Source organism: Takifugu flavidus, chromosome 18, assembly GCF_003711565.1.
Source record: "Takifugu flavidus isolate HTHZ2018 chromosome 18, ASM371156v2, whole genome shotgun sequence".
Taxonomy (NCBI): Eukaryota; Metazoa; Chordata; class Actinopteri; order Tetraodontiformes; family Tetraodontidae; genus Takifugu; species Takifugu flavidus.
In genome coordinates this window covers 5866411-5891474 of record NC_079537.1, presented here as the reverse complement: position 1 = coordinate 5891474, position 25064 = coordinate 5866411, and the positions used below count along the sequence as shown (strand labels likewise).

General features: G+C 38.5%; 1 pseudogene and 2 gene segments (V, D, J or C); all 3 read right to left on the bottom strand.

Annotated features, from left to right (window-relative positions):
• Positions 1-3237: 3237 nt before the first annotated feature.
• Positions 3238-3940, bottom strand: LOC130515316 (Ig heavy chain V region 186-1-like; annotated as a pseudogene).
• Positions 3941-6835: 2895 nt separating this feature from the next.
• LOC130514566 (Ig heavy chain V region 5A-like) lies at positions 6836-7542 on the bottom strand. The segment is given in 2 exon segments: positions 6836-7235; positions 7325-7542. Coding segments are annotated over 2 exon segments (438 nt in total).
• Positions 7543-22547: 15005 nt separating this feature from the next.
• LOC130515314 (Ig heavy chain V region 23-like) lies at positions 22548-23911 on the bottom strand. The segment is given in 3 exon segments: positions 22548-22704; positions 23324-23630; positions 23719-23911. Coding segments are annotated over 3 exon segments (513 nt in total).
• Between the last annotated feature and the right edge of the window lie 1153 nt (positions 23912-25064).

Below are 25064 nucleotides of genomic sequence, written 5' to 3'. Positions count from 1 at the left end.
TGAACTTGGCTAACGAGCTAGCGGCTAGCAACCTGGTGGAGCCGAGCAGAGGTGGATCGTCGTCCGCGGTGGAGTGACCTGATGTGGAGCTGAGTCCGGAGTTTCCTGCCTTCCTTTGGAACATCCCTTCCCCTGTTTCAGCAGTTATTCTTCTCACCTGAGGTAACACCTGAGGCACAGTTACACGTTGGAGCCTACCACGTACCCGAGCTGCAACCAGGCCTGCTACGGTAACTCAAGTATTGCCGGCTATTTTCTTTTATTGGGGGCCCCACAGTAACTGTTTATTGTGCATATTTGGCATATATGAACGAAGCCTGTTTACAAATGTTTATTTTCTTGAATCTATTTGTTGAGTAAATCTTTTATTTTTTATTTTCCACTGAAACAGTGTTGGTCTTTGAATTCCTTGGTTTAAGTTCATTGCAGAAACCTTATTCATTATTTCATATTTTAGAAAGAGCTCAGGTTAGCCACCTCTCAAATAGTAAAATACACTAGAGAGGTGCTACAAGAGTGATGGTGGATTAATGAGAAATAATTGTTCCATTTCAAAGAAGATGACTTTCAGGGAAAATTACAAATTAGTCATGTAGGCACTTTGGATTTTTATGTTCAAAAGCAGTTGTAAAATAATTTAAAATAACATTTTAAAGTAAGGTCATTAACAATTTAAAAGGCATTCATAATAAAATAAAGACAGTGTTCAGTGTTCACTTCTGCTCTTCACAGCAGTAAATATAAGAAGTGTTTGTTTTTGTACAGCTGCTGAACTGACTTCAGTCACTGTGCGTATCGAGCACAATAATAAACAGCAGAATCTTCAGTCTTCAGGCTGTTCATCTGCAGATTCAGCTGTGCTCTGTTGTTGTCTCTGGAGATGAGAAACCGGCCTTTGACTGACTCAGAGTAGTATGTGCTGCCCCCACTGCTGCTGATATAAGCGATCCACTCCAGTCCTTTTCCAGGAGCCTGTCTGACCCAGTTCATCCTGTAGCTGCTGAATGTGAATCCAGAGGCTGAACAGGTCAGTGTGTGAGATTCTCCAGGTCTTTTAACCACTGGTTCAGACTGGGTCAGAGTCTGAGCATCAACACCTGTTTAGAAGATGAAACATCAAGTTAATCAGCTGATGACAAAAAGTCTGTCAACAATCAGGATGAGTGAAGATCTTCATCTGCCCAGCAGATAGTTAGAAGCAGCAGTCCTGTCCTACAGTCCATCATGTTCAACTGTGTGTCCCCTCTTCTCTGTCCTCCTCTCTGCTCTCACATAAGTAGACGTGGAACACATCTGAGTTTTGCATCGACTCCTCCTCAGTTTCATTTGCACAGCATCAGTTTGATTATCACCTTTTTGAGTTTTTCTCAAATAAATATTTTCTATTTACCAGTTTTTGACAGCTTAATTCACATGATTTCAGTCATGACATTTTTTTAAATTATTTTCACGAAATATTTAATACAAAAATAAGATGAAATCAATAAAACATCTCTTTTTATTGACGATTTAACAAGACTTTCAACAAAATCTAATCTCTCTGTTTTTTGCATGTTTGATGTTAAATGTGAAGATATTGCCTTTTTTGGCTAGAGAAATTAAATAAATATCAAGTGAAATAAATTCATTGGCATTATTAATTAATTCTGCTCACATTTCTGTGCTGGATGGATTGTTTCAGTCATAATATTGACTCAAAAATAGGAAAAAAAAACAAAACATTCACTGTCACAATGAGCAATCTGACAAAATCCTGTGGAATTTCAGAAAAGCCTCTCAGCTCTCTTCAACCAGGGTATGTGGACACTAATACACAGCAGAGGCCTCCAGATTTAGACTGGACAGTCTCAGAAAAATCGTACCATTTCTGTTGATGTAAATATTTTTATTTTCTATACAGACATTTGAGTTTCAATGAGACAAAAAATCATTGAAGAGAAGTTTGATGTGAAAAAACAAAACAAAAAAACTTTCGACTGGATTATTTATTCATTTGTTGACTAGCAAAACTTGGAAGATGAGATCATCCCATTTTCTTTATGAAGAAATGGGAATGATGCCTCTAAATGTTCAGTTTTGTTGTAAACAGTGCTGTGTAAAACAGCTCCAGGCTTCATTCAAACGATTTTGTGTTTCAAGAACACAAAGAGTTTGTGCAGTCCTCTCTCTGTTATATCTGTGGAAAGGCTAAGAAAAATCAAATATATGAAGGTGATGATGAGTTGTTGAAATTAATCCTGGTGTGACAGCGCCCCCTCTGGGGATGATGTGTTGGTGCTCTGAGGGGTTTTTGTTCAGCTCCACTGATGGTTTGTGTTATTGTGTATCTGGCACAGTAAATACACAGCAGTGTCTTCAGGCTGCACATTCACTCCATTTAGAGTCACTGTGTTGCTGGAAGAGTCTAAACTGATGCTGAACTTGTTCTTCAGAGAAGCTTTGTAGCGTGGGGTGTATCCAACACGATGGTATCCAATCCACTCCAGCCTTTCCCTGCAGGCTGTCTGATCCAGTTTGTAGCATAGCTTCTGAGAGAATAAGAGACCTGACAGGTGATGGTCAAACGCTGACCTGGCTGCACAGTCACAGAGGCTGGCTGTGTCAACTGTTCACCCTTCACACCTGTGAATGAAGAGCAGAAGATTGAATCAGTGGACGTAGAGGGAACAGTCAGGGTGATCACACTGTCAGTGTCTCTGCCTCAGTCAGACTCACAGGATCCAGCTGCCAACAGCAGCAGCAGAGCTACAGAGAATATGGTTGGTATTGAAGCTGATCTGATGGGAGCTTCTCTTCTTCTGCTGCAGCTGACAGCAGGATGTCAAGTCTTTACTGGAGTTTTCCAACAAACTAGCGCCGAGCACAAGGACGGACCGGCCTTTAACTAGCAGCTGACGAGACGATGAGCCACAGCTGCGCCAATATAGTGGCAGAAAAAGGCCCCATCACCACTCTACTCAGCGGGGAGGAAAAGCAGACACACAGGGGACATGGGAAGACAAAACCAAGGACAATTATAGGTTTAGAATGTTATTAATGGAGCATTCTCCAAGAGTCAAGGAGATTAACATTTGAGTCATTGAACTGATTTATATTTTAGGTCACACCATTGATCGTTCTATATGTTATATAGAGGTCACTCAAAAATATATTTCTTATTTTTCACTGAGCTCATCTTTGTGTGAAAAAAATCCCTAAAAAGTTCTCCATAGTTTAAATGTTTTACTTGGAGTCTTCTCATGAAAAATGAAATGCTGGAAATATTTTGAAAAACTTTAAGATTGTAATTCAGTTTTTGAGAAGGAGGCACGTTTGTTGTGTCTGTGGAGGTTTTTGCACAGCTGTTCCTCTCTCTGGAGTCACTGTGTTCTCCGAGCACAGAGAAAACAGAAGAATCCTCTGCTGTCAGGCTGCTGATCTGCAGGTACTGAGTGCTGCTGGACACGTCTTCAGTCATCACGTAACCACTTTTGAAAGAGCTTCCATAGCTAGCAGAGTTTGAACCTGTATCCATCCTCCTGATCCACTCCAGAGGTTTCCTGGTCTCTGTCGTATCCAGTGGATATAGTAGCTGGTCATGTCAAACCCTGAAATGGTGCTGGACATCTTCACTGTCTCTCCAGGTCTTTTTACTTCAGGCTGAGACTGATCCAGTCTTTCACTCCAAACACCTGAAAGACAATAGAAATACACCCAACAACCAGGTCAAGCCCATTCTGGACCTGTCCACAGAAGTAACAGCAGCCCTGATGTTCTCACCGTGAACAGTGACAATGATCAGTAAACCTCTGATCACTGTGTTCTCCATTATGTGCTGACACTGCAGTTCTGTGCTCTGATCTGAGCAGAACTGTGTAAAACTGCTCCAGGCTCCTGTCACAAGTTCCTGCTGTTTTTATAGGACAGGGAGAGTTTGCATAGACGTCCCTCTCTGGGACATTTTCATAAATACCCCAAGACAATCTGAAGAGAGACACCCATAATCAGTCATCATGAAATGTATCCATGGTGATCCATTATATGTTTAATGAACTTAAACCTGTATAAATTGTGTCACATGACTGTATTGATCACATTAGACTGAGCAGAAATGTAGACTTTTAAACATGTCTGCAGTGAGCGTTCTATATTCTAAAATTGTTTGTTTCACTTGTTTGTTTCATCAATTCATTTTTCTTTTTGCTCTAAAATGTTTTTCTGCTGTTTGTTTTCATGGTTTGGACATGTTTGTGCACCTCATCTGTGTCTGCAGCCTCCTCATTCTCTGCTGTCACAGAGTTACTAAAGTATGTTTGTGTCATTAAAAGTTGTTCAAGGCATCATTTTGGTTAATGCCAGTGAGTCTGGAAGCTGGATGAGATCAAGTCAAAACGTGTGGAAACACAAATCAGCATTATCTCCATCATTCTTCAGTGTTGAGAGTCCTCATTTATTTCTCTCTCTCCGTCTGACTCTCTTGCTCACACCACACACACACACACACACACACACACACACACACACACACACACACATGCCCAATCCTTTCCCTATATTTGTTGGTATTTAGAAACATCATTTATTTCAAAGCTCCCTACCCAACCATAACTATACCAACTCATCCTGAGCAAATGGGCCCAACTTCACAAACAGTTCCTCCCATTGTCAGTAGATTGAGGATTGTGTTATTCAATATGTATTAAATACCAGTGACGTGCGGTGAGGTTCATGGCTGGTGAGGCACTGTACACAGTGTACACTTTCTTTTTTCTTTTTTTGGTCAGGGAGGCACTGTCCACATGTTTCTTGTCATCCAGGCTGTCTCTTCCACGTCGTTCTCTGCTGGTTTGATGTGAAATCTTTGGTCATCGGCTCAACTCAGTTTTCATTCCCGTAGTCATAGTTTTAGATGTCATTTCTTTGCTCATCAGCGCTGTCTCTCTACCTGCAGACCTGCCAACACCATCTGCTCCTGCTCGTCTCTCAGCCTAAATCCTGACTCATTGTGCGCTTTTCCTGTTGGATATTTTCACTGTGGTCCCGTTCAGTCTGATCCTGTAATTGTTTTCCACCAAATTCCATAAAAGAACACAACTAAATCCAGACAAATTTTGGGTCAATCTGTTCCTCCGAATTTAATTCATAATGCAAATAAGGTTGTGAAATCAGTCGAATTTTTGCAGGAAATCCTCAGGAGTGTGGTGATTAATAAAGTTGTCATTGTAGCATTTTTTAACATAGTTTGTTCGGAAATAAGATAGAGTTCTGGTTATTGTTTTTGCTCAAAGATTGGACCATTGCAGGTTAAAATAACTTGACAGAAAAATGCTGGATCAACAAGAATTTATCAACTGTTGTTGAAGTGAACGATTCCATAAGAATCATTTATGTTAAATGAAGGTAGACCCCAATGTGGGAAGATTCCAATTAAAATATTCAGATACTCCAAAAAACCTCAAGGTCAATCAGTCAAAACTATGCATAATTTACCATCAATACAATGTAATTGAGCTACCAGAAATTGAATTATTTGAGGGGGAAATGTGATGTATTGTTACTGATGGGTTTAATAAATGCATAAACATATACATAGTTTGTAAATTCTTAAAAAGTAAGGAGGTAAATTAAAGATATAATAAGCAGAAATTATTAAAATAAAAACAGTATTCAGTGTGCAGTTCTGCTCTTCACAGCAGTAAATATGAGGAGTGTGTGTTTTTGTACAGCTGCTGAACTGACTTCAGTCACTGTGACTCTCGAGCACAATAATAAACAACAGAATCTTCAGTCTTCAGGCTGTTCATCTGCAAATTCAGCTGTGCTCTGTTGTTGTCTCTGGAGATGATAAACCGGCCTTTGACTGACTCAGAGTAGTATGCTACTGCTAGTACTGATAGCACTGATCCACTCCAGTCCTTTTCCAGGAGCCTGTCTGACCCAGTGCATCCCATAGCCACTGAATGTGAATCCAGAGGCTGAACAGGTCAGTGTGTGAGATTCTCCAGGTCTTTTAACCACTGGTTCAGACTGGGTCAGAGTCTGAGCATCAACACCTGTTTAGAAGATGAAACATCAAGTTAATCAGATGATGACAAAATCAAAGCGTGTCAAACTCAGGATGAGTGAAGATCTTCACCTGCCCAGCAGATAGTTAGAAGCAGCAGTCCTGTCCTACAGTACATCATGTTCAACTGTGTGTCCCCTCTTCTCTGTATTCCTCTCTGCTCTCACGTAAGTAGACGTGGAACACATCTGAGTTTTGCATCGACTCCTCCTCAGTAAACAACTGGATTTGATTGTGATGCCTCCTCCTCTTTAGATGATGCGAGCCGATGATCAATGACACTTTTAACTTTGTCCAATTAATGATACACCAGTGATCCCAGTACTGATTTGTGAAGTACCCCACACTTAACACTCAGCAGTGAGTCATCAATTGATCATGAATGTTTGAGTTACAGGATTAAAGACTGATCTTTGTTTAAAAAATCATCAACTGGCTGTGTGCTTTTATTTTGAGTGAATGTTGAAATTAACTCTTGAGATAATTGAAATTACAGAGTAATAAATTTATTGTTGTTGCATTATCCTTATGAAAAAAATGTCATATATTTGAACTTTACTTGTTGCATAATGAGATCATAAGTTTAGAATTCTATGAAAGCAGTTATATATATTTTCAGTCATTGGTCTTTATATATTTGTTTAAAAGCAATTCAAAAATGTTTTCTGATTTTGTATTTATTTTGTTTATTACCATTATCCCTTAATTGTTTCCCACAGTTTTTATATTTAATTTAAATTCTCAAGTCTTTTTCTCCAGTATTTTTCTTCAAAATTTCTGCCTCAATGTTGTTGTCATGATTCATTCCTGGTGTGACAGCGCCCCCTCTGGTGATGTTGTGTTGATGCTCTGAGGGGTTTTTGTTCAGCTCCACTGATGCTTTGTGTTATTGTGTGTCTGGCACAGTAATACACAGCAGTGTCTTCAGGCTGCACATTCACTCCATTTAGAGTCACTGTGTTGCTGGAAGAGTCTAAACTGATGCTGAACTTGTTCTTCAGGGAAGCTTTGTAATATGGGGTGTATCCAACACCATTGTATCCAATCCACTCCAGTCCTTTCCCTGCAGGCTGTCTGATCCAGTGTGTGTAATAGCTGCTGAGAGAATAAGAGACCTGACAGGTGATGCTCAGACTCTGACCTGGCTGCACAGTCACAGAGGCTGGCTGTGTCAACTGTTCACACTTCACACCTGTGAAACAACAAAGAAAATGCTGATTATTAAATCACACTCAAACAGATCAACTGCTGACTTTGACAAATCCACAGAGAGAGACTCACATCCAGCTGCCAACAGCAGCAGCAGAGCTGCAGAGAACATGTTTAATGTTGAAAGTCAGTTGCAGAGAACTCCACTGACAGTCTGATGTGATGGTTTTATAGATGAGGAACAAAGAAGAACTCTGAATTTGCATCGAATCAAACATGTGGAACATCACTGTTGATCAAATAGAGCCAGTAGGAGAGTGGAAACCTACAGTCAAATTGTGTTATACAATAAAAATGCACATTTATTTTTTCCTTCTGTTTACTTTCGAGCAAGATTAGATTTAACATTTAGATTTAGATCAAGCATTAAGATTAAGCATTAGCCATTGGTTGAACATTTAATATCTGGATTTAACTATTTCATACATCTTTAAGTGTTTTGATTCATTTTTCTCCAGGATCCGAAAGCAGACAAAACGCAGTGGGAATATTGTCCAAACACAAAGTCTCTATTAAAGATCAACTTGGCAGTCCTCCTGAACCACAGGGGAAGCACTTGTCCAGTCTTCCGAGGCACACAGGGAGCTCCAGTAGGGAGCCAACACGGGAGTCAGGTCCTGTGCGTTCTCCACTCCAGCAGGGCGGCGTGGTGACCTCAAACGACCAGGGTGAATTGCTTCAACGAATTTTTAAATCATCCATTAATGAGGAAACAGGAATCAGATTTACCATGGAAAACAATAATTCTCCAACCTTACTCGACAGGCGCTCTGTCCTAAATAGGTGGCCTGATGTAGATTGCCGACAGGTGCGTCTGCCTGCAGCACACACTGTAGTTAATTATTGGCTCCTTCACGCCCCCTGCAAGAAGAAGAAACAACTAGCACAGGAACCGGAAACCTGGACTCCAAAGCTAAGTTGATAAACTTTGCATGAATATGCTAAAAAGTGACATTCAGATATTCATTTGATTTCAAGATAAATGTGACAAAATGTTTTAAATTTCAGCATAATCTACTTTATAAAGTTCCCCAAACTTCAATATATTCATGCTTTTACTTGAACTGTTGTATGCGCTGACTATTGCTTTCCAGTAGATTTTGTCGCAATTTAAAAAAAAACAAGAACCTAATTTTCAAAAACATCAGGCACATTTTTTTCACATGCAACAATCGACACTCATTGGTGTGAAAATATAGTTGACATGTGTTAATACGTATATCCAAGCACACATGTGTACAGTAAATTTATCACTTGATGACTACACACACACACACACACACACACACACACACACACCCCACCTGGTGACTATGTATTACAACCAGTTACAAAATGAAAAAAAGACATTTTAAAAGTTGTGAACATTTTCTGCATTTGTTTTAAATGTGAGAGATTAAAATGGATTTTCCCTTTGATTGCCAAAACACGTCAGAGCTGAAGGCAGAAGTCAAAAGTCAGAATTGAAAAATGTAACTTTGGAAATCACAAGAACCAGAATGCCAGAGTCTTGAAGTTACTTCTAGTGTAAAATGATGGTTGGAGTGGCACCAATTAAGCCAAGAATAAATTAATGCTCGATGAAGTTATTTCATGATTTTACAAATGAAAAATGAGTTGTCCCAGGATGAAAGCCTGAGGGATTCCAAAGGTAACAAGTGAGAAATATGACAAAACCCTCAACAGGGAAAGAAGCTTTCAAACCAGGTTTAGGTGGATCTGGGAGATTCTGGTAGATTGTAAGTGTTACTTTGGGATGGTTTGAAAAAGATTTTTAGGAAATAAAAATTCATAAAGTCTGTTGATTTTTTTTTAAATGTCTGCTGTCAAGTTTAAAACAGCTGGAAAGAGAGCGAGTACATCAACAACAATGTATCATCAGGAGGCTGGGTTCAACTGCACTTAAAGATTGTTCATGATACAATTGGTAATTGAAAACTTCAGTTCAGCTTTGAACAATAACAAATTAATAGAATTTATTGTCTTTACAAAATTATTGTGGCAACATTAAAGTTCACAAACCTAAAAGTCACAAACAATTTTAAAAGAATAGAGAAAGTATTTAGTATGTGTGGACTTTACAGCAGTAAATATGAGAAGTGTGTGTTTTTGTACAGCTGCTGAAAATGTAATGTTATTTCCTGATTTAATAATAAATCAAATATATTGTAGATTATTAAAAATTTAAGAGGTAAATTAAGGATATAAGAGAAAGGAATAACAAAATAAAGAGTGTTCAGTGTGCAGTTCTGCTCTTCACAGCAGTAAATATGAGAAGTGTGTTTTTGTGCAGCTGCTGAACTGACTTCAGTCACTGTGACCATCAAGCACAATAATAAACAGCAGAATCTTCAGTCTTCAGGCTGTTCATCTGCAGATTCAGCTGTGCTCTGTTGTTGTCTCTGGAGATGATAAACGACCTTTGACTGACTCAGAGTAGTATGTGCTGCCATCATAGCTAATAGCACTGATCCACTCCAGTCCTTTTCCAGGAGCCTGTCTGACCCAGACCATGTAGGAGCTGCTGAATGTGAATCCAGAGGCTGAACAGGTCAGTGTGTGAGATTTTCCAGGTCTTTTAACCACTGGTTCAGACTGAGTCAGAGTCTGAGCATCAACACCTGTTAGAAGATGAAACATCAAGTTAATCAGCTGATGACAAAAAGTCTGTCAACAATCAGGATGAGTGAAGATCTTCACCTGCCCAGCAGATAGTTAGAAGCAGCAGTCCTGTCCTACAGTCCATCATGTTCAACTGTGTCCCCTCTTCTCTGTCCTCCTCTCTGCTCTCACATAAGTAGACGTGGAACACATGTGAGTTTTGCATCGACTCCTCCTCAGTAAAGAACTGGATTTGATTGTGATGTCCTCCTCTTTGGCTGATGTGAGCCTATGATAAATGAGACTTTTAATTTTGTCCAATTAATGATGTACCAGTGGTCCTAGTTCTGATTTGTGAGGTACCCCACACTTCACACTCAGCTGTTCTCATCCACCTGCAAATTAATTTTAGGATACAAAAAGAATGTCTGAAGGGAGAATCATGAGATTGGAGATTGTCAGTGAATTTGTCATATCAGACAGTCACTCATATTTAAGTATTTTCTTTAGAATAAAACAAACTGTGTCTTCAAATGTTTAATCATTATCAAAAAATAAAGATTTCTTTTTCCATGAGTCATCATTTGATCCTGAATGTTTGAGTAACAATATTAAACACTGATCTTTGTTCAAAATCGTGTTCTGTGTGTGTGTGCTTTTATTTTGGCTGAATGCTGAAATTAACTGTTGGGATCATTGAAATGACAGAGAATCAAATATATTGTTGCTGAATTATCCTTATCCTTAACAATTTGTCATACATTGAAATTCTCTTGTTGCATAATGAGATCAGAAGTTCAAAAAGCAGTCATGTATATTTTAGGTCATTGGTATTTATATTATTTGTGCAAAACCAATCCAAAAATGTTTCTCATTCTGTATTTCTTTTTTACTACCATTACCCCTTGAACATTTCCTACAGGTTTATATTTCATTTAAATTCTGGGGAAAAAATCTTCAGCATTTTTCCTCAACGTTGTTGTCATGATTTATTCCTGGTGTGACAGCGCTCCCTCTGGTGAAAATGTGTTGATGCTCTGAGGGTTTTTGTTCAGCTGCACTGATGGTTTGTGTTATTGTGTCTCTGGCACAGTAATACACAGCAGTGTCTTCAGGCTGCACATTCACTCCATTTAGAGTCACTGTGTTGCTGGAAGAGTCTAAACCAGGGGTCGGCAACCCGCGGCTCTGGAGCCGCATGCGGCTCTTTGGCGCCGCCCTAGTGGCTCCCTGGAGCTCTTTCAAAAATATGAAAATGGAAATTGTTTTAATATAATTTCTGTAGGAGGAATTACGTGACAATCATTCTTAAAGTTTTCCAATGCTGTATAAATGTGTATAATAAATATTTAATTTCAACATCTCATTATAATGGAAGTTAAACTTAAAGTGTCATCGTACAGCAGAGCAGCCACGTGGTGCCTCATTCTCTCCAGGATGCTGCAGGGAAAATAAACATTTCATCATGAATGCTCATTATGTATTTGTAGCCTACTTATCATTTGGAAAGTAGGCTAATGCAGCTAATATAGACACTTACAGCAAGTGTTGCCTTTATTATGAGCCCTATATAAGGCTTTAATTTTTTGCGGCTCCAGACAGATTTGTTTCTTGTTTTTTTGGTCCAATATGGCTCTTCCAACATTTTGGGTTGCCGACCCCTGGTCTAAACTGATGCTGAACTTGTTCTTCAGAGAAGCTTTATAAATTGGGTTGTATCCTACACGATGTGCACCAATCCACTCCAGTCCTTTCCCTGCAGGCTGTCTGATCCAGCTTGTCCAGTAGCTGCTAACAGAATAAGAGACCTGACAGGTGATGGTCAGACTCTGACCTGGCTACATAGTCACAGAGGCTGGCTGTGTCAACTGTTCACACTTCACACCTGTGGATGAAGAGCAGAAGATTGAAACAGTGGACGTAGAGGGAACAGTCAGGGTGATCACACTGTCAGTGTCTCTGCCTCAGTCAGACTCACAGGATCCAGCTGCCAACAGCAGCAGCAGAGCTACAGAGAACATGGTTGGGATTGAAGCTGATCTGATGGGAGCTTCTCTTCTTCTGCTGCAGCTGACAGCAGGATGTCAAGTCTTTATAGCAGATGGACAGGAAGTTCCCTTTGCATAGAGAAGAACTCTGATGGGATATAAAAGAAGCACCAACTGTTCTGACCACAAAACACCAAACAGAAATCAGCTCAGGGGTAGAGAAACAATGTTCTGTTGTTTTATTTAACACCATGTAGAAATATATCGTGAAATCTTTAATTCTTATTGTAAATAATTGCTGATTAAGAGTAATCAACGAAATAGATAGAAAAATTATGTTGATACTGGTGTGTCAGTGATTACATCATGTTCATTTTAATATAAATATATTTAAATTTCTTACTTAAAAAATCTCCTTTACAATAAAAACAGAAATTAATATTAATAATACCATTAGTCAATTCACCTCTGAATAAATGTTTTTATCATTTTCAATCTAATTAATTGAACATCTGATGTCACTGATTTGACTGTCAGTTGTTTTTGTCTTTTTACAGTAAAACAGGATATTTTATCACAGACCAGAATGAGACATCCTAGGAGAAACACCTGAGGGACCCCTAAAGTAACAAGTGAGAAAGAAGAAAAAAATCCAAAAGGCTGTTTTGAAATCTGTTGAACTGCATCAGTGATTCCAGGAAAATGGAAACAGTATTGGAGTCACCACAGTCCATTTTTAAATCTTTTGGGTAGAGAAGATAGATTACCTGAGGTTAATTGTTTGTGAAAAAATATTGGAGCATTGCAGGTAAAAACAGTTGGAGAGAGTGATGGTGGATTAATGAGAAATAAGAATTGTTCCATTTCAAAGAAGATGACTTTCAGGGAAAATTACAAATTAGTCATGTAGGCACTTTGCATTTTTTTGGTCAAAAGCAGTTGTAAAATAATTTAAAATAACAAAGTGAGGTCATTAACAATTTAAAAGGCATTCATAATAAAATAAAGACAGTGTTCACTGTTCCCTTCTGCTCTTCACAGCAGTAAATATGAGAAGTGTGTGTTTTTGTACAGCTGCTGAACTGACTTCAGTCACTGTGACCTTCGAGCACAATAAAACAGCAGAGAATCTTCAGTCTTCAGGCTGTTCATCTGCAGATTCAGCTGTGCTCTGTTGTTGTCTCTGGAGATGATAAACCGGCCTTTGACTGACTCAGAGTAGTACTTGTTGCTGCCATCAGTGTAAATAAGACTGATCCACACCAGTCCTTTTCCAGGAGCCTGTCTGACCCAGTGCATCCCAAAGTCACTGAATGTGAATCCAGAGGCTGAACAGGTGTGTGAGATTCTCCAGGTCTTTTAACCACTGGTTCAGACTGGGTCAGAGTCTGAGCATCAACACCTGTTTAGAAGATGAAACATCAAGTTAATCAGCTGATGACAAAAATCAAAGTATGTCCACAATCAGGATGAGTGAAGATCTTCACCTGCCCAGCAGATAGTTAGAAGCAGCAGTCCTGTCCTACAGTCCATCATGTTCAACTGTGTGTCCCCTCTTCTCTGTCCTCCTCTCTGCTCTCACATAAGTAGACATGGAACACATCTGAGTTTTGCATCGACTCCTCCTCACTTTCATTTGCACAGCATCAATTTGATTGTTACTTTTTGAGTTTCTCTTAAAAATAAATATATTTTTTCCCTGTTTTGAACTGCTTTTTACAGTTGAACGTGTTGAAATAATAACTTCTTAATGATAACTAATAATTTCTGAACAACTATTCTTTCAAGCCAAATTAACAGTACTCAATTTTCTGCATTGAAATTATTTTAATTATGACATTTTTTTGTATTATTTTCAAGTAAATAATTAATACAATGAATAAGATACAAGAATGTGCAATTTAACTTCATACATAGACAGACAGAGGGACAGGTCGATCAATCAGCCAACCAGTCATTCAACCAAACACATTTTTATTGAAGGTTTCAACAAGACTTATACCAGAATCTAATCCGACTTTTTTTATGCTTGATAATAAATGTGAAGAAAAAAATGTGAAAAAAAAAAATGTGAAAAAAAAAAAAAGGCAATAGCCTTTTTTTTGTGAAAAAAAAAATGTGAAAAAAAAAAAAGGCAACAGCCTTTTTTTTTTTTAGCATGATTGTATTACTGCTGCTAATATTCCTGCGCTGGGATGGATTGTTCAAGTGAAGATCTTGACTCAAAAACAGGAAATGAAAAACCACATCAACTGTCACACTGAGACATCTGACTTTGTGTGTTCTGCTGCCATCTTTTGGTCTAAATGGACAAATATCATGTGGAATTTCAGAAAAGCCTCTCTGCTCTCTTCAACCAGTGTGTTTGGCACAGTAATACACAGCAGAGTCCTCCAGATTTAGACTGAACAGTCTCAGATAAGCCATACTGTTGATGTTGTCTTTACTGATTTCTATACATCCTTTCACACTACCAGCATTGTCATTCCTGCTGGTATCAGTGAATCTTTCACCGATCCACTCCAGTCCTTTTCCAGGATCCTGTCTGATCCAGTTCATACTAGACCTACGGTAAATGTGAAGTTAGATCTCCTTCAGGACAGATGGACTGAATGACTTTTTAATGACTGAACTGGAATGACTGAATTGGAAACATGCACTGGTGTGTTCTTGCTTAGGTTAGACACTGAATGTTCTTATTTAGTCATCATCCAAGCACTGACTGCTCATACTGAGTTTTGAACGACATGTTTGCGTTGTGTAAAGATAAGTTGTCTGCTTTGCCTCTGAAGCCTCGGGAATAGTTTGCTCTGGAAACACATGATATTTATAGGATGGACCTGGACAGAAGTAAAAAACTGAATATTAGCATTCGGCAGAGACCATAAGGCATCATTTCAAGTCCAAACTGCTCCAGTTGGTGAGTGTTCAGGTACCTTGGAGACCGGAGGCGGTGCTACTGCAACTGATGCCCCAAGCAACTAATGATTGGGTTTAATTCACTACTACGTATATTCTGGGCTGCATCTTCTGGTCCTCTGTGTCACTTTCTTGGCATGAGCACACAGACAGGTACTTTCTGAGCAAAAGCTCTAATTTTGTTCAAGGTTCAAAGTTCAAAAACTCCTGTCAACATGAGTCAAAAATGAATATATTTTCTTTTGATAATAGTTTTCATACTTAAATTAAGATGGCATTCAGGGAAAATTGCAAATAATTCATGTTGGCAAAAAATGTTATGTTATTGATTGTACAAAATAATTATTAAATCATTAATCTTTCAGGTAATTAACAGTAAAAGGTAATAAAATAAAAATTAAAGGCAGAAAAAAATAGAACGGAGTGTTCAGTGTGCAGTTAGTTTGACAGAAGTAAATAGAGAAGTGCGTGTTTTTGTACAGCTGCTGAACTGACAATTAATGATGCACCAGTGATCCTAGTACTGATTTGTGAGGTACCCCACACTTCACACTCAGAGTGAGTCATCAATGATCATGAAGTTTGAGTTACAGGTTGACTGATCTTTGTTTAAAAAAATCATCAACTAGGTGTGCTGTATAAGTTATGAATTTGTGTACAGCTGCTGAACTGACAATTAATCACAATCTAGTATGATTTGTGTACCCACTTCACATCAGCAGAGTCATCAATTTGATCATGAATTTTGAGGTACAGGATTAAAGACTGATCTTTGTTTTAAAAAAATCATCAACTAGGTGTGCTTTTATTTGAGTGAATGTTGAAATTAACTGTTAAGTTATTGAAATTAGAGATTAATAAATATATGTTGTGTCATTATCCTTATAAAAAAATTGTCATATATTATACTATATTATATATTATACTATATAGTACTTGTTGCATAATGAGATCAGAAGTTTAGAATTCTATGAAAGCAGTTATATATATTTTCGGTCATTGGTCTTTATATTATAAATATATATTAATATATATATTATATATTATATATATATATATATATATAATATATATATATTTGTGTAAAAGCAATTCAAAAACGTTTTCTGATTTTGTATTTATTTTGTTTGTTACCATTATCCCTTAATTGTTTCCTAGAGTTTTTATATTTAATTTAAATTCTCAGGTCTTTTTACTCCAGTATTTTTCTTCAACATTTCTGCTTCAACGTTGTTGTTATGATTCATTCCTGGCGTGACAGCGCCCCCTCTGGTGATGTTGTGTTGATGCTCTGAGGGGTTTTTGTTCAGCTCCACTGATGTTTGTGTTATTGTGTCTCTGCACAGTAATACACAGCAGTGTCTTCAGGCTGCACATTCACTCCATTTAGAGCCACTGTGTTGCTGGAAGAGTCCAAACTGATGCTGAACTTGTTCTTCAGGGAAGCTTTGTAGCTTGGGGTGCATCCAGCACAATTGTATCCAATCCACTCCAGTCCTTTCCCTGCAGGCTGTCTGATCCAGCTTGTGTAATAGCTGTTGAGAGAATAAGAGACCTGACAGGTGATGGTCAGACGCTGACCTGGCTGCACAGTCACAGAGGCTGGTTGTGTCAACTGTTCACACTTCACACCTGTGGATGAAGAGCAGAAGATTGAATCAGTGGACATAGAGGGAACAGTCAGGGTGATCACACTGTCAGTGTCTCTGCCTCAGTCAGACTCACAGGATCCAGCTGCCAACAGCAGCAGCAGCAGAGCTACAGAGAACATTGTTGGTATTGAAGCTGATCTGATGATGGGAGCTTCTCTTCTTCTGCTGCAGCTGACAGCAGGATGTCAAGTCTTTATAGCAGATGGACAGGAAGTTCCCTTTGCATAGAGAAGAACTCTGACAAGATGAAAAGAAGCACCAACTGTTCTGACACAAAACACCAAACAGAAATCAGCTCAGGGGAGCAACAATGTTATGTTGTTTTATTTAACACTAAGTAGAAATATATAGGTAAATCTTTCATTCTTATTGTAAATAATTACTTGTGATTTGAATATGAATCACTGAGATTAACAGTAATCAACTAAATGTTTGATAGAATTTTTTTTTTGACATGTTTATGTTTAAGTTTCTTCGTAGAAAAAAATCATATCAATTCTTCTTTACCAATAGGTATAGAAATTAGGTCAATTTAAACTGAAAATAATGCCGAGTGGTGAAAGTGAGTAGTTGGAAAACAGAAATGATAAACTTTAGTGTTTAAAATCGATTCTGTGATTGAATATTCTGTACATTAGATATATCAGATACTGACAATGTGCACCTTCATAGTACCTTCAGTCAATTCACCTCTGAATAAATGTTTTTGGCATATTCAATCTAATTAATTGAACATCTGATGTCACTTGTTCTTGTCTTTTAAAAGTCAAACAGGATATTTTATCACAGACCAGAATGAGACATCCTAGGACAGACACCTGAGGGACCCTTAAGAAACAAGTGAGAAGGAAGAAAAAAATCCAAAAGGCTGTTTGAAATCTGTTGAACTGCATCAGTGATTGCAGGAAAATGGAAACAGTATTGGAGTCACCACAGTCCATTTTTAAATACTTTGGGTAGAGAAGATAGATTACTTGAGGTTAATTGTTTGTGAAAAAATATTGGAGCATTGCAGGTAAAAAACAGTTGGAGAGAGTGATGATGGAATAATGACAAATAATAAATGTTCTGTTGTTGATAGTTTATGTGAATTAAATGAAAATGACTTTCAGGGAAAATTACAAATTAGTCATGAAGGCACTTTGCATTTTTTGGTCAAAAGCAGTTGTAAAATATTTAAAATAACATTTTAAAGTGAGGTCATTAACAATTTAAAAGCCATTCATAATAAAATAAAGACAGTGTGCAGTCAGCTGATTTTGACAAAATTTTGTGGCAACATTAAAGTTCACAAACCTAAAAGACACAAACAATTTAAAAGAATAGAGAAAGTATTTAGTATGTGTGGACTTCACAGCAGTAAATATGAGAAGTCTGTGTTTTTGTACAGCTGCTGAAAATGTAATGTTATTTCCTGATTTAATAATAAATCAAATATATTGTAGATTATTAAAAATTTAAGAGGTAAATTAAGGATATAAGAGAAAGGAATACAAAATAAAGAGTTTTCAGTGTGCAGTTCTGCTCTTCACAGCAGCGAATATGAGAAGTGTGTGTTTTTGTACAGCTGCTGAACTGACTTCAGTCACTGTGACCATCGAGCACAATAATAAACAGCAGAATCTTCAGTCTTCAGGCTGTTCATCTGCAGATTCAGCTGTGCTCTGTGTTGTCTCCGGAGATGAGAAACCGGCCTTTGACTGACGCAGAGTAGTACTTGTAGCTGCCATCAGAGTAAATAAGACTGATCCACTCCAGTCCTTTTCCAGGAGCCTGTCTGACCCAGGCCATGTAGTAGCCACTGAATGTGAATCCAGAGGCTGAACAGGTCAGTGTGTGAGATTCTCCAGGTCTTTTAACCACTGGTTCAGACTGGGTCAGAGTCTGAGCATCAACACCTGTTTAGAAGATGAAACATCAAGTTAATCAGCTGATGACAAAAATCATAGTCTGTCAACAATCAGGATGAGTGAAGATCTTCACCTGCCCAGCAGATAATTAGAAGCAGCAGTCCTGTCCTACAGTCCATCATGTTCAACTGTGTGTCCCCTCTTCTCTGTCCTCCTCTCTGCTCTCACATAAGTAGACATGGAACACATCTGAGTTTTGCATCGACTCCTCCTTAGTAAACAACTGGATTTGATTGTGATGCCTCCTCCTCTTTGGATGAGGTGCGTTTATAATCTGAGACTTTAAATTCATCTAGCTAATAGTGCACAGTGGTCCCAGTACTGAGTTCTGAGGTACCCCACATTTCACACCAACCAGTTCCAATCAAGCTTCAAATGAAAACTGTTGCAGAGAAAGCCCCTTAGAACATGCCCAGGGAAAACCCTCAATTTAGTGTTTTTAAAACGTATTCCAGATTCCATGCAGTCACTGACATATGAGTATATTCTGCATAAAACCTTTCTTCAAATACTTAATTTACATCATGAAATAAAGATACACTTTTTTCCATGAGTCATCACTTCATCATGAATGTTCAAGTGAGAATATAAAACACTGATCTATGTTTAGAAATCATGTACGTGTCTGTGCACTTTTAGTTTATACATGTTAAAATAAGCAATTGAGATCATCAAAGAAATCACTGAGAAAAAAATGTATTATTGCTGCTGTGTCCTAATGGAACTATTTCACATTTACTTACAATTTAATGAGGAGATTAAAAAGTTATGATGCTACAGAAGCAGTCATCATGAATAATATAAATTGGTCATTTAATGAGTGCAAATTACATCAAAAATGTTTTTATCCCTTTTTCTTTAAAAAAAAAAATTGTGCAAAACCTCTACAGATTTTATATCACATTTAAATTCTTATGTTCTCAAAGTACTAATCTAAAGCATTTGTCCTCAACATTTCTGACTGAACCTCAACATGTCTGGGTGATAAATCATTCCTGGTGTGACAGCGCCCCCTCTGGTGATGTTGTGTTGATGCTCTGAGGAGTTTTTGTTCAGCTCCACTGATGCTTTGTGTTATTGTGTATCTGGCACAGTAATACACAGCAGTGTCTTCAGGCTGCACATTCACTCCATTTAGAGTCACTGTGTTGCTGGAAGAGTCTAAACTGATGCTGAACTTGTTCTTCAGGGAAGCTTTGTAATATGGGGTGCATCCAGCACAATTGTATCCAATCCACTCCAGTCCTTTCCCTGCAGGCTGTCTGACCCAGTTTGTACCATAGCTGCTGAGAGAATAAGAGACCTGACAGGTGATGGTCAGACGCTGACCTGGCTGCACAGTCACAGAGGCTGGCTGTGTCAACTGTCACACTTCACACCTGTGGATGAAGAGCAGAAGATTGAATCAGTGGACGTAGAGGGAACAGTCAGGGTGATCACACTGTCAGTGTCTCTGCCTCAGTCAGACTCACAGGATCCAGCTGCCAACAGCAGCAGCAGAGCTACAGAGAACATGGTTGGTATTGAAGCTGATCTGATGGGGCTTCTCTTCTTCTGCTGCAGCTGACAGCAGGATGTCAAGTCTTTATAGCAGATGGACAGGAAGTTCCCTTTGCATAGAGAAGAACTCTGACAGGAATAAAAAAGAAGCACCACTGTTCTGACCACAAAACACCAAACAGAAATCAGCTCAGGGAGAGCAACAAATGTTATGTTGTTTTATTTAACACTAAGTAGAAATATATAGGTAAATCTTTCATTCTTATTGTAAATAATTACTTGGAATTTGAATATGAATCATGAGATAAGAGTGATGAACTAAATGTTTGATAGAAATTTTTTTGACATGTTTTGTTTAAGTTTCTTCGTTAAAAAAATCAATCAATCTTCTTTACCAATAGGTATAGAAATTAGGTTAATTTAAACTGAAAAAAATGCCGCCGAGTGGTGAAGGTGAGTAGTTGGAAAATAGAAATGATAAACTTTAGTGTTAAAAATTGATTCTATGAGTGAATATTCTGAAAATCAGATATATCAGATACTGACAATGTGTCATTGCACATTCATAGTACCTTCAGTCAATTACCTCTGAATAAGTTTTTTTTATCATATTCAATCTAATAATTGAACATCTGATGTCACTTGTTTTTGTCTTTAAAAGTCAAACAGGATATTTTATCACAGACCAGAATGAGACATCCTAGGACAGACACCTGAGGGCCCCCTAAAGTAACAAGTGAGAAGGGAAGAAAAAAAATCCAAAAGGCTGTTTTGAAATCTGCTGGACTGCATCAGTGATTCCAGGAAAATGGAGACAGTATTGGAGTCACACAGTCCATTTTTAAATCCTTTGGGTAGAGAAGATAGATTACTTGAGGTTAATTGTGAAAAAATATTGGACCATTGCAGGTAAAAACAGTTGTAGAGAGTGATGGTGGATTAATGAGAAATAATAAATGTTCTGTTGTTGATAGTTTATGTGAATTAAATGAAGATGATTTTCAGGAAAATTACAAATTAGTCAAGTAGGCACTTTGCATTTTTTTGGGCAAAAGAGTAAAATTATTTAAAAAAACATTTTAAAGTGAGGTCATTAACAATTTAAAAGGCATCCATAATAAAATAAAGACAGTGTTCACTGTTCACTTCTGCTCTTTACAGCAGTAAATGTGAGAAGTCTGTCTTTTTTGTGCAGCTGCTGAACTGACTTCAGTCACTGTGACTCTCGAGCACAATAATAAACAGCAGAATCTTCAGTCTTCAGGCTGTTCATCTGCAGATTCAGCTGTGCTCTGTTTGTGTCTCTGGAGACGATAAAACCGGCCTTTGACTGACTCATAGTAGTATGTGCTGCCCCCACCACTGCTGATATAAGCGATCCACTCCAGTCCTTTTCCAGGAGCCTGTCTGACCCAGTGCATCTCAAAGCTGTGAATGTGAATCCAGAGGCTGAACAGGTCAGTGTGTGAGATTCTCCAGGTCTTTTAACCACTGGTTCAGACTGGGTCACAGTCTGAGCATCAACACCTGTTTAGAAGATGAAACATCAAGTTAATCAGCTGATGACAAAAAGTCTGTCAACAATCAGGATGAGTGAAGATCTTCACCTGCCCAGCAGATAGTTAGAAGCAGCAGTCCTGTCCTACAGTCCATCATGATCAACTGTGTGTCCCTTCTTCTCTGTCCTCCTCTCTGCTCTCACATAAGTAGACGTGGAACACATCTGAGTTTTGCATCAACTCCTCCTCACTAATGAACTGGATTTGATTGTGATGCCTCCTCCTGTTTGGATGATGTGTATTCATGTCGTCATTTCGTCCCACTGATGGTTTTACAATGGTCCAGTAATCAGTGGTCTGAGGTTTTTTTCAGAGTAAATGTGTCCTGACAGTTGCTCTAAAAACAGAGTAAATATTAAACTTGCTCAGTCTTTACAACCAAAAATCTCCACGTGCGTGTGCAAGCCGACGACTCCTAAGTCATGACTCCACATATTTTGACGTGGAACAGAATTTAGGAAATCAAGACGCGAGCTGACTGAAGAAGGAAGTAGGTGTGAAGAGAAACAAGCATGTGATGCTGCCTCCAGGGTTCTCTCCAAAGTCTTTTAGTGTTGTGTTGTGTTGCTGGTTGGGCATGTTTCTTCTTGTCATTCTTCATTTTTCTTCGATCACTTGTGATCACATGATATTTCTGACTTGCAGGACGAGAATGTATGTATGGTTTGCTACGTTGAGGTTATCGGAGCACACTTCAAACATTATGAACAAAACAGTAAATGCCTGATTTCTTATCCTCAATCTTTATCTCCAGTGGATAAAATAAATAGAGATAGAAAAACCTTATGTGTCTGCCCCACTTTAGGTGTGGAGATCTCTCAGGATTCCAGACACTCGGTGAGTCAGAAAGATTTTCACTGACGTAAAGAAACTGTCTTTAAATACTTTGTTTACATTGTAAAAGAAAGATAGGCTTTTGTCCTTGAATCATCAATTCACCAGGAATGTTTTGATATTAATATTAGACACTGCTTTGCATTTTAAATTCTTCCTGAATTAATGCAATTGTGTTTTAAATTTGGGCGTGTTTAAGCAGTTCGATCAGATCATTGATTAAGTGATTATCCAATATATTCTCAAGGAGATATTTCACATTTATGCAAATACTCTTGTAAAATAGATTGCTGTTGGGTCACTGACAAGCAGAAATTAATGAAATGCAAAATTCAGACACGGGAGAAAGGAACAGATTCTTTCACAACTTTACTGAGCACAGGAGGCCGAACAAAAGAGTAGCTGACTCCAGAATCCAAAGAGGATCTCTTGTTTGACGTAGGACAAGTCTGGTAGGATGCTGAGCAGGGACAGGTGATGCCAGCACAGCTGCGGACAGGTGAAAGAGAGCACAGGTGAGGAAAAGGCCACAAAGAATTTTCAGGCTACACGCAAGTGAGTGCTAAGCAGATACCACTGGAGTTTTCCAACAACTAGCGCCGAGCACAAGAACGGACCGGCCTGTAACTAGCAGCTGACGAGACGATGAGCCACAGCTGCGCCAATATAGTGGCAGAAAAAGGCCCCATCACCACTCTACTCAGCGGGGAGGAAAAGCAGACACACAGGGGACATGGGAAAGACAAAACAAGGACAATTATAGGTTTAGAATGTTGTTAATGGAGCGTTCTCCAAGAATCAAGGAGATTAACATTTGAGTCATTGAATTGATTTATACTTTAGGTCACACCATTGATCGTTCTATATGTTATATAGAGGTCACTCAAAAATATATTTCTTATTTTTCACTGAGCTCATCTTTGTGTGAAAAACAATCCCTAAAAAGTTCTCCATAGTTTAAATATTTTACTTGGAGTCTTCTCATGAAAAACGAAATGCTGGAAATATTTGAAAAACTTTAAGAAGATCACAATTCAGTTTCTGGGAGGAGGCACGTTTGTTGTCTGTGGAGGTTTTTGCACAGCTGTTCTCTCTCTGGAGTCACTGTGGTTGTCGAGCACAGAAGAAAACAGCAGAATCCTCTGCTGTCAGGCTGCTGATCTGCAGGTACTGAGTGCTGCTGGACACGTCTTCAGTCATCACGTAACCACTTTTGAAAGAGCTTCCATAGCTAGCAGAGTTTGAACCTGCGTCCATCCACCCGATCCACTCCAGAGCTTTCCCTGGTCTCTGTCGTATCCAGTGGATATAGTAGCTGGTCATGTCAAACCCTGAAATGGTGCAGGACATCTTCACTGTCTCTCCAGGTCTTTTTACTTCAGGCTGAGACTGATCCAGTCTTTCACTCCAAACACCTGAAAGACAATAGAAATACACCCAACAACCAGGTCAAGCCCATTCTGGACCTGTCCACAGAAGTAACAACAGCCCTGATGTTCTCACCGTGAACAGTGACAATGATCAGTAAACCTCTGATCACTGTGTTCTCCATTATGTGCTGACACTGCAGTTCTGTGCTCTGATCTGAGCAGAACTGTGTAAAACTGCTCCAGGCTCCTGTCACAAGTTCCTGCTGTTTTTATAGGACAGGGAGAGTTTGCATAGACGTCCCTCTCTGGGACATTTTCATAAACACCCCAAGAAGATCTAAAGAGAGACACTCAGAATCAGTCATCATGAAATGTATCCATGGTGATCCATTATATGTTTAATGAACTTGAACCTGTATAATTTGTGTCACATGACTGTATTGATCACATTAGACTGAGCAGAAATGTAGACTTTTAAACATGTCTGCAGGGAGCGTTCTATATTCTAGAATTTAACCTGTAGTACATCTGATCACAGACAACATCATCATCATCATCATCATCATCATCATCATCATCATCATCATCATCATCATCCCACTTGTTTGTGTCATCAATTCATCATTTCTTTATGCTCTAAAATGTTTTCTGTTTGTTTTCATGGTTTATAGATGTTTGTGCACCTCATCTGTGTCTGCAGCCTCCTCATTCTCTGCTGTCACAGAGTTACTAAAGTATGTTTGTGTCATTAAAACTTGTTCAAGGCATCATTTTGGTTAATGCCAGTGAGTCTGGAAGCTGGATGAGATCAAGTCAGTCAAAACGTGTGGAAACACAAATCAGCATTATCTCCATCATTCTTCAGTGGTGAGAGTCCTCATTTCTTTCTCTCTCTCCGACTGACTGTCTTGCTCACACACACACACACACACATTCACAATCCTTTCCCTATCTTTCTTTGTATTTAGAGACATAATTTATTTCAAAGCTCCCTACCCAACCATAACTATACCAACTCATCCTGAGCAAATGGGCCCAACTTCACAAACAGGTCCTCCCATTGTCAGTAGATTAAGGATTGTGTTATTCAATATGTATTAAATACCATTGATGTGCGGTGAGGTTAATGGCTGGTGAGGCACTGACTGCTCGAGAGTCCAATTTACAATTGTAAGAACTGAAAAAAGCATCTTATTTCACCATTTTTCCAACAGCATACACAACAACTGATAATGCTTCATATCCCATCAGCATTCCTCTTTCAATTACACTCACAATCCAAACACAAACATATAGACAGGAACATATTTGTCCTATAAAGAACTTTCTTTTATAGCTATGGATAGAGCACCCATCTTGCGTTTAAGAAATTCATATATTCTGTGAACATATTAAAGTGCAGAGATGTGTGCAGCACAAATTTAATTTTGACCAACAGTAGAAAATTCTGTTATTTTTCAAACGTTAAATTATGTTCTT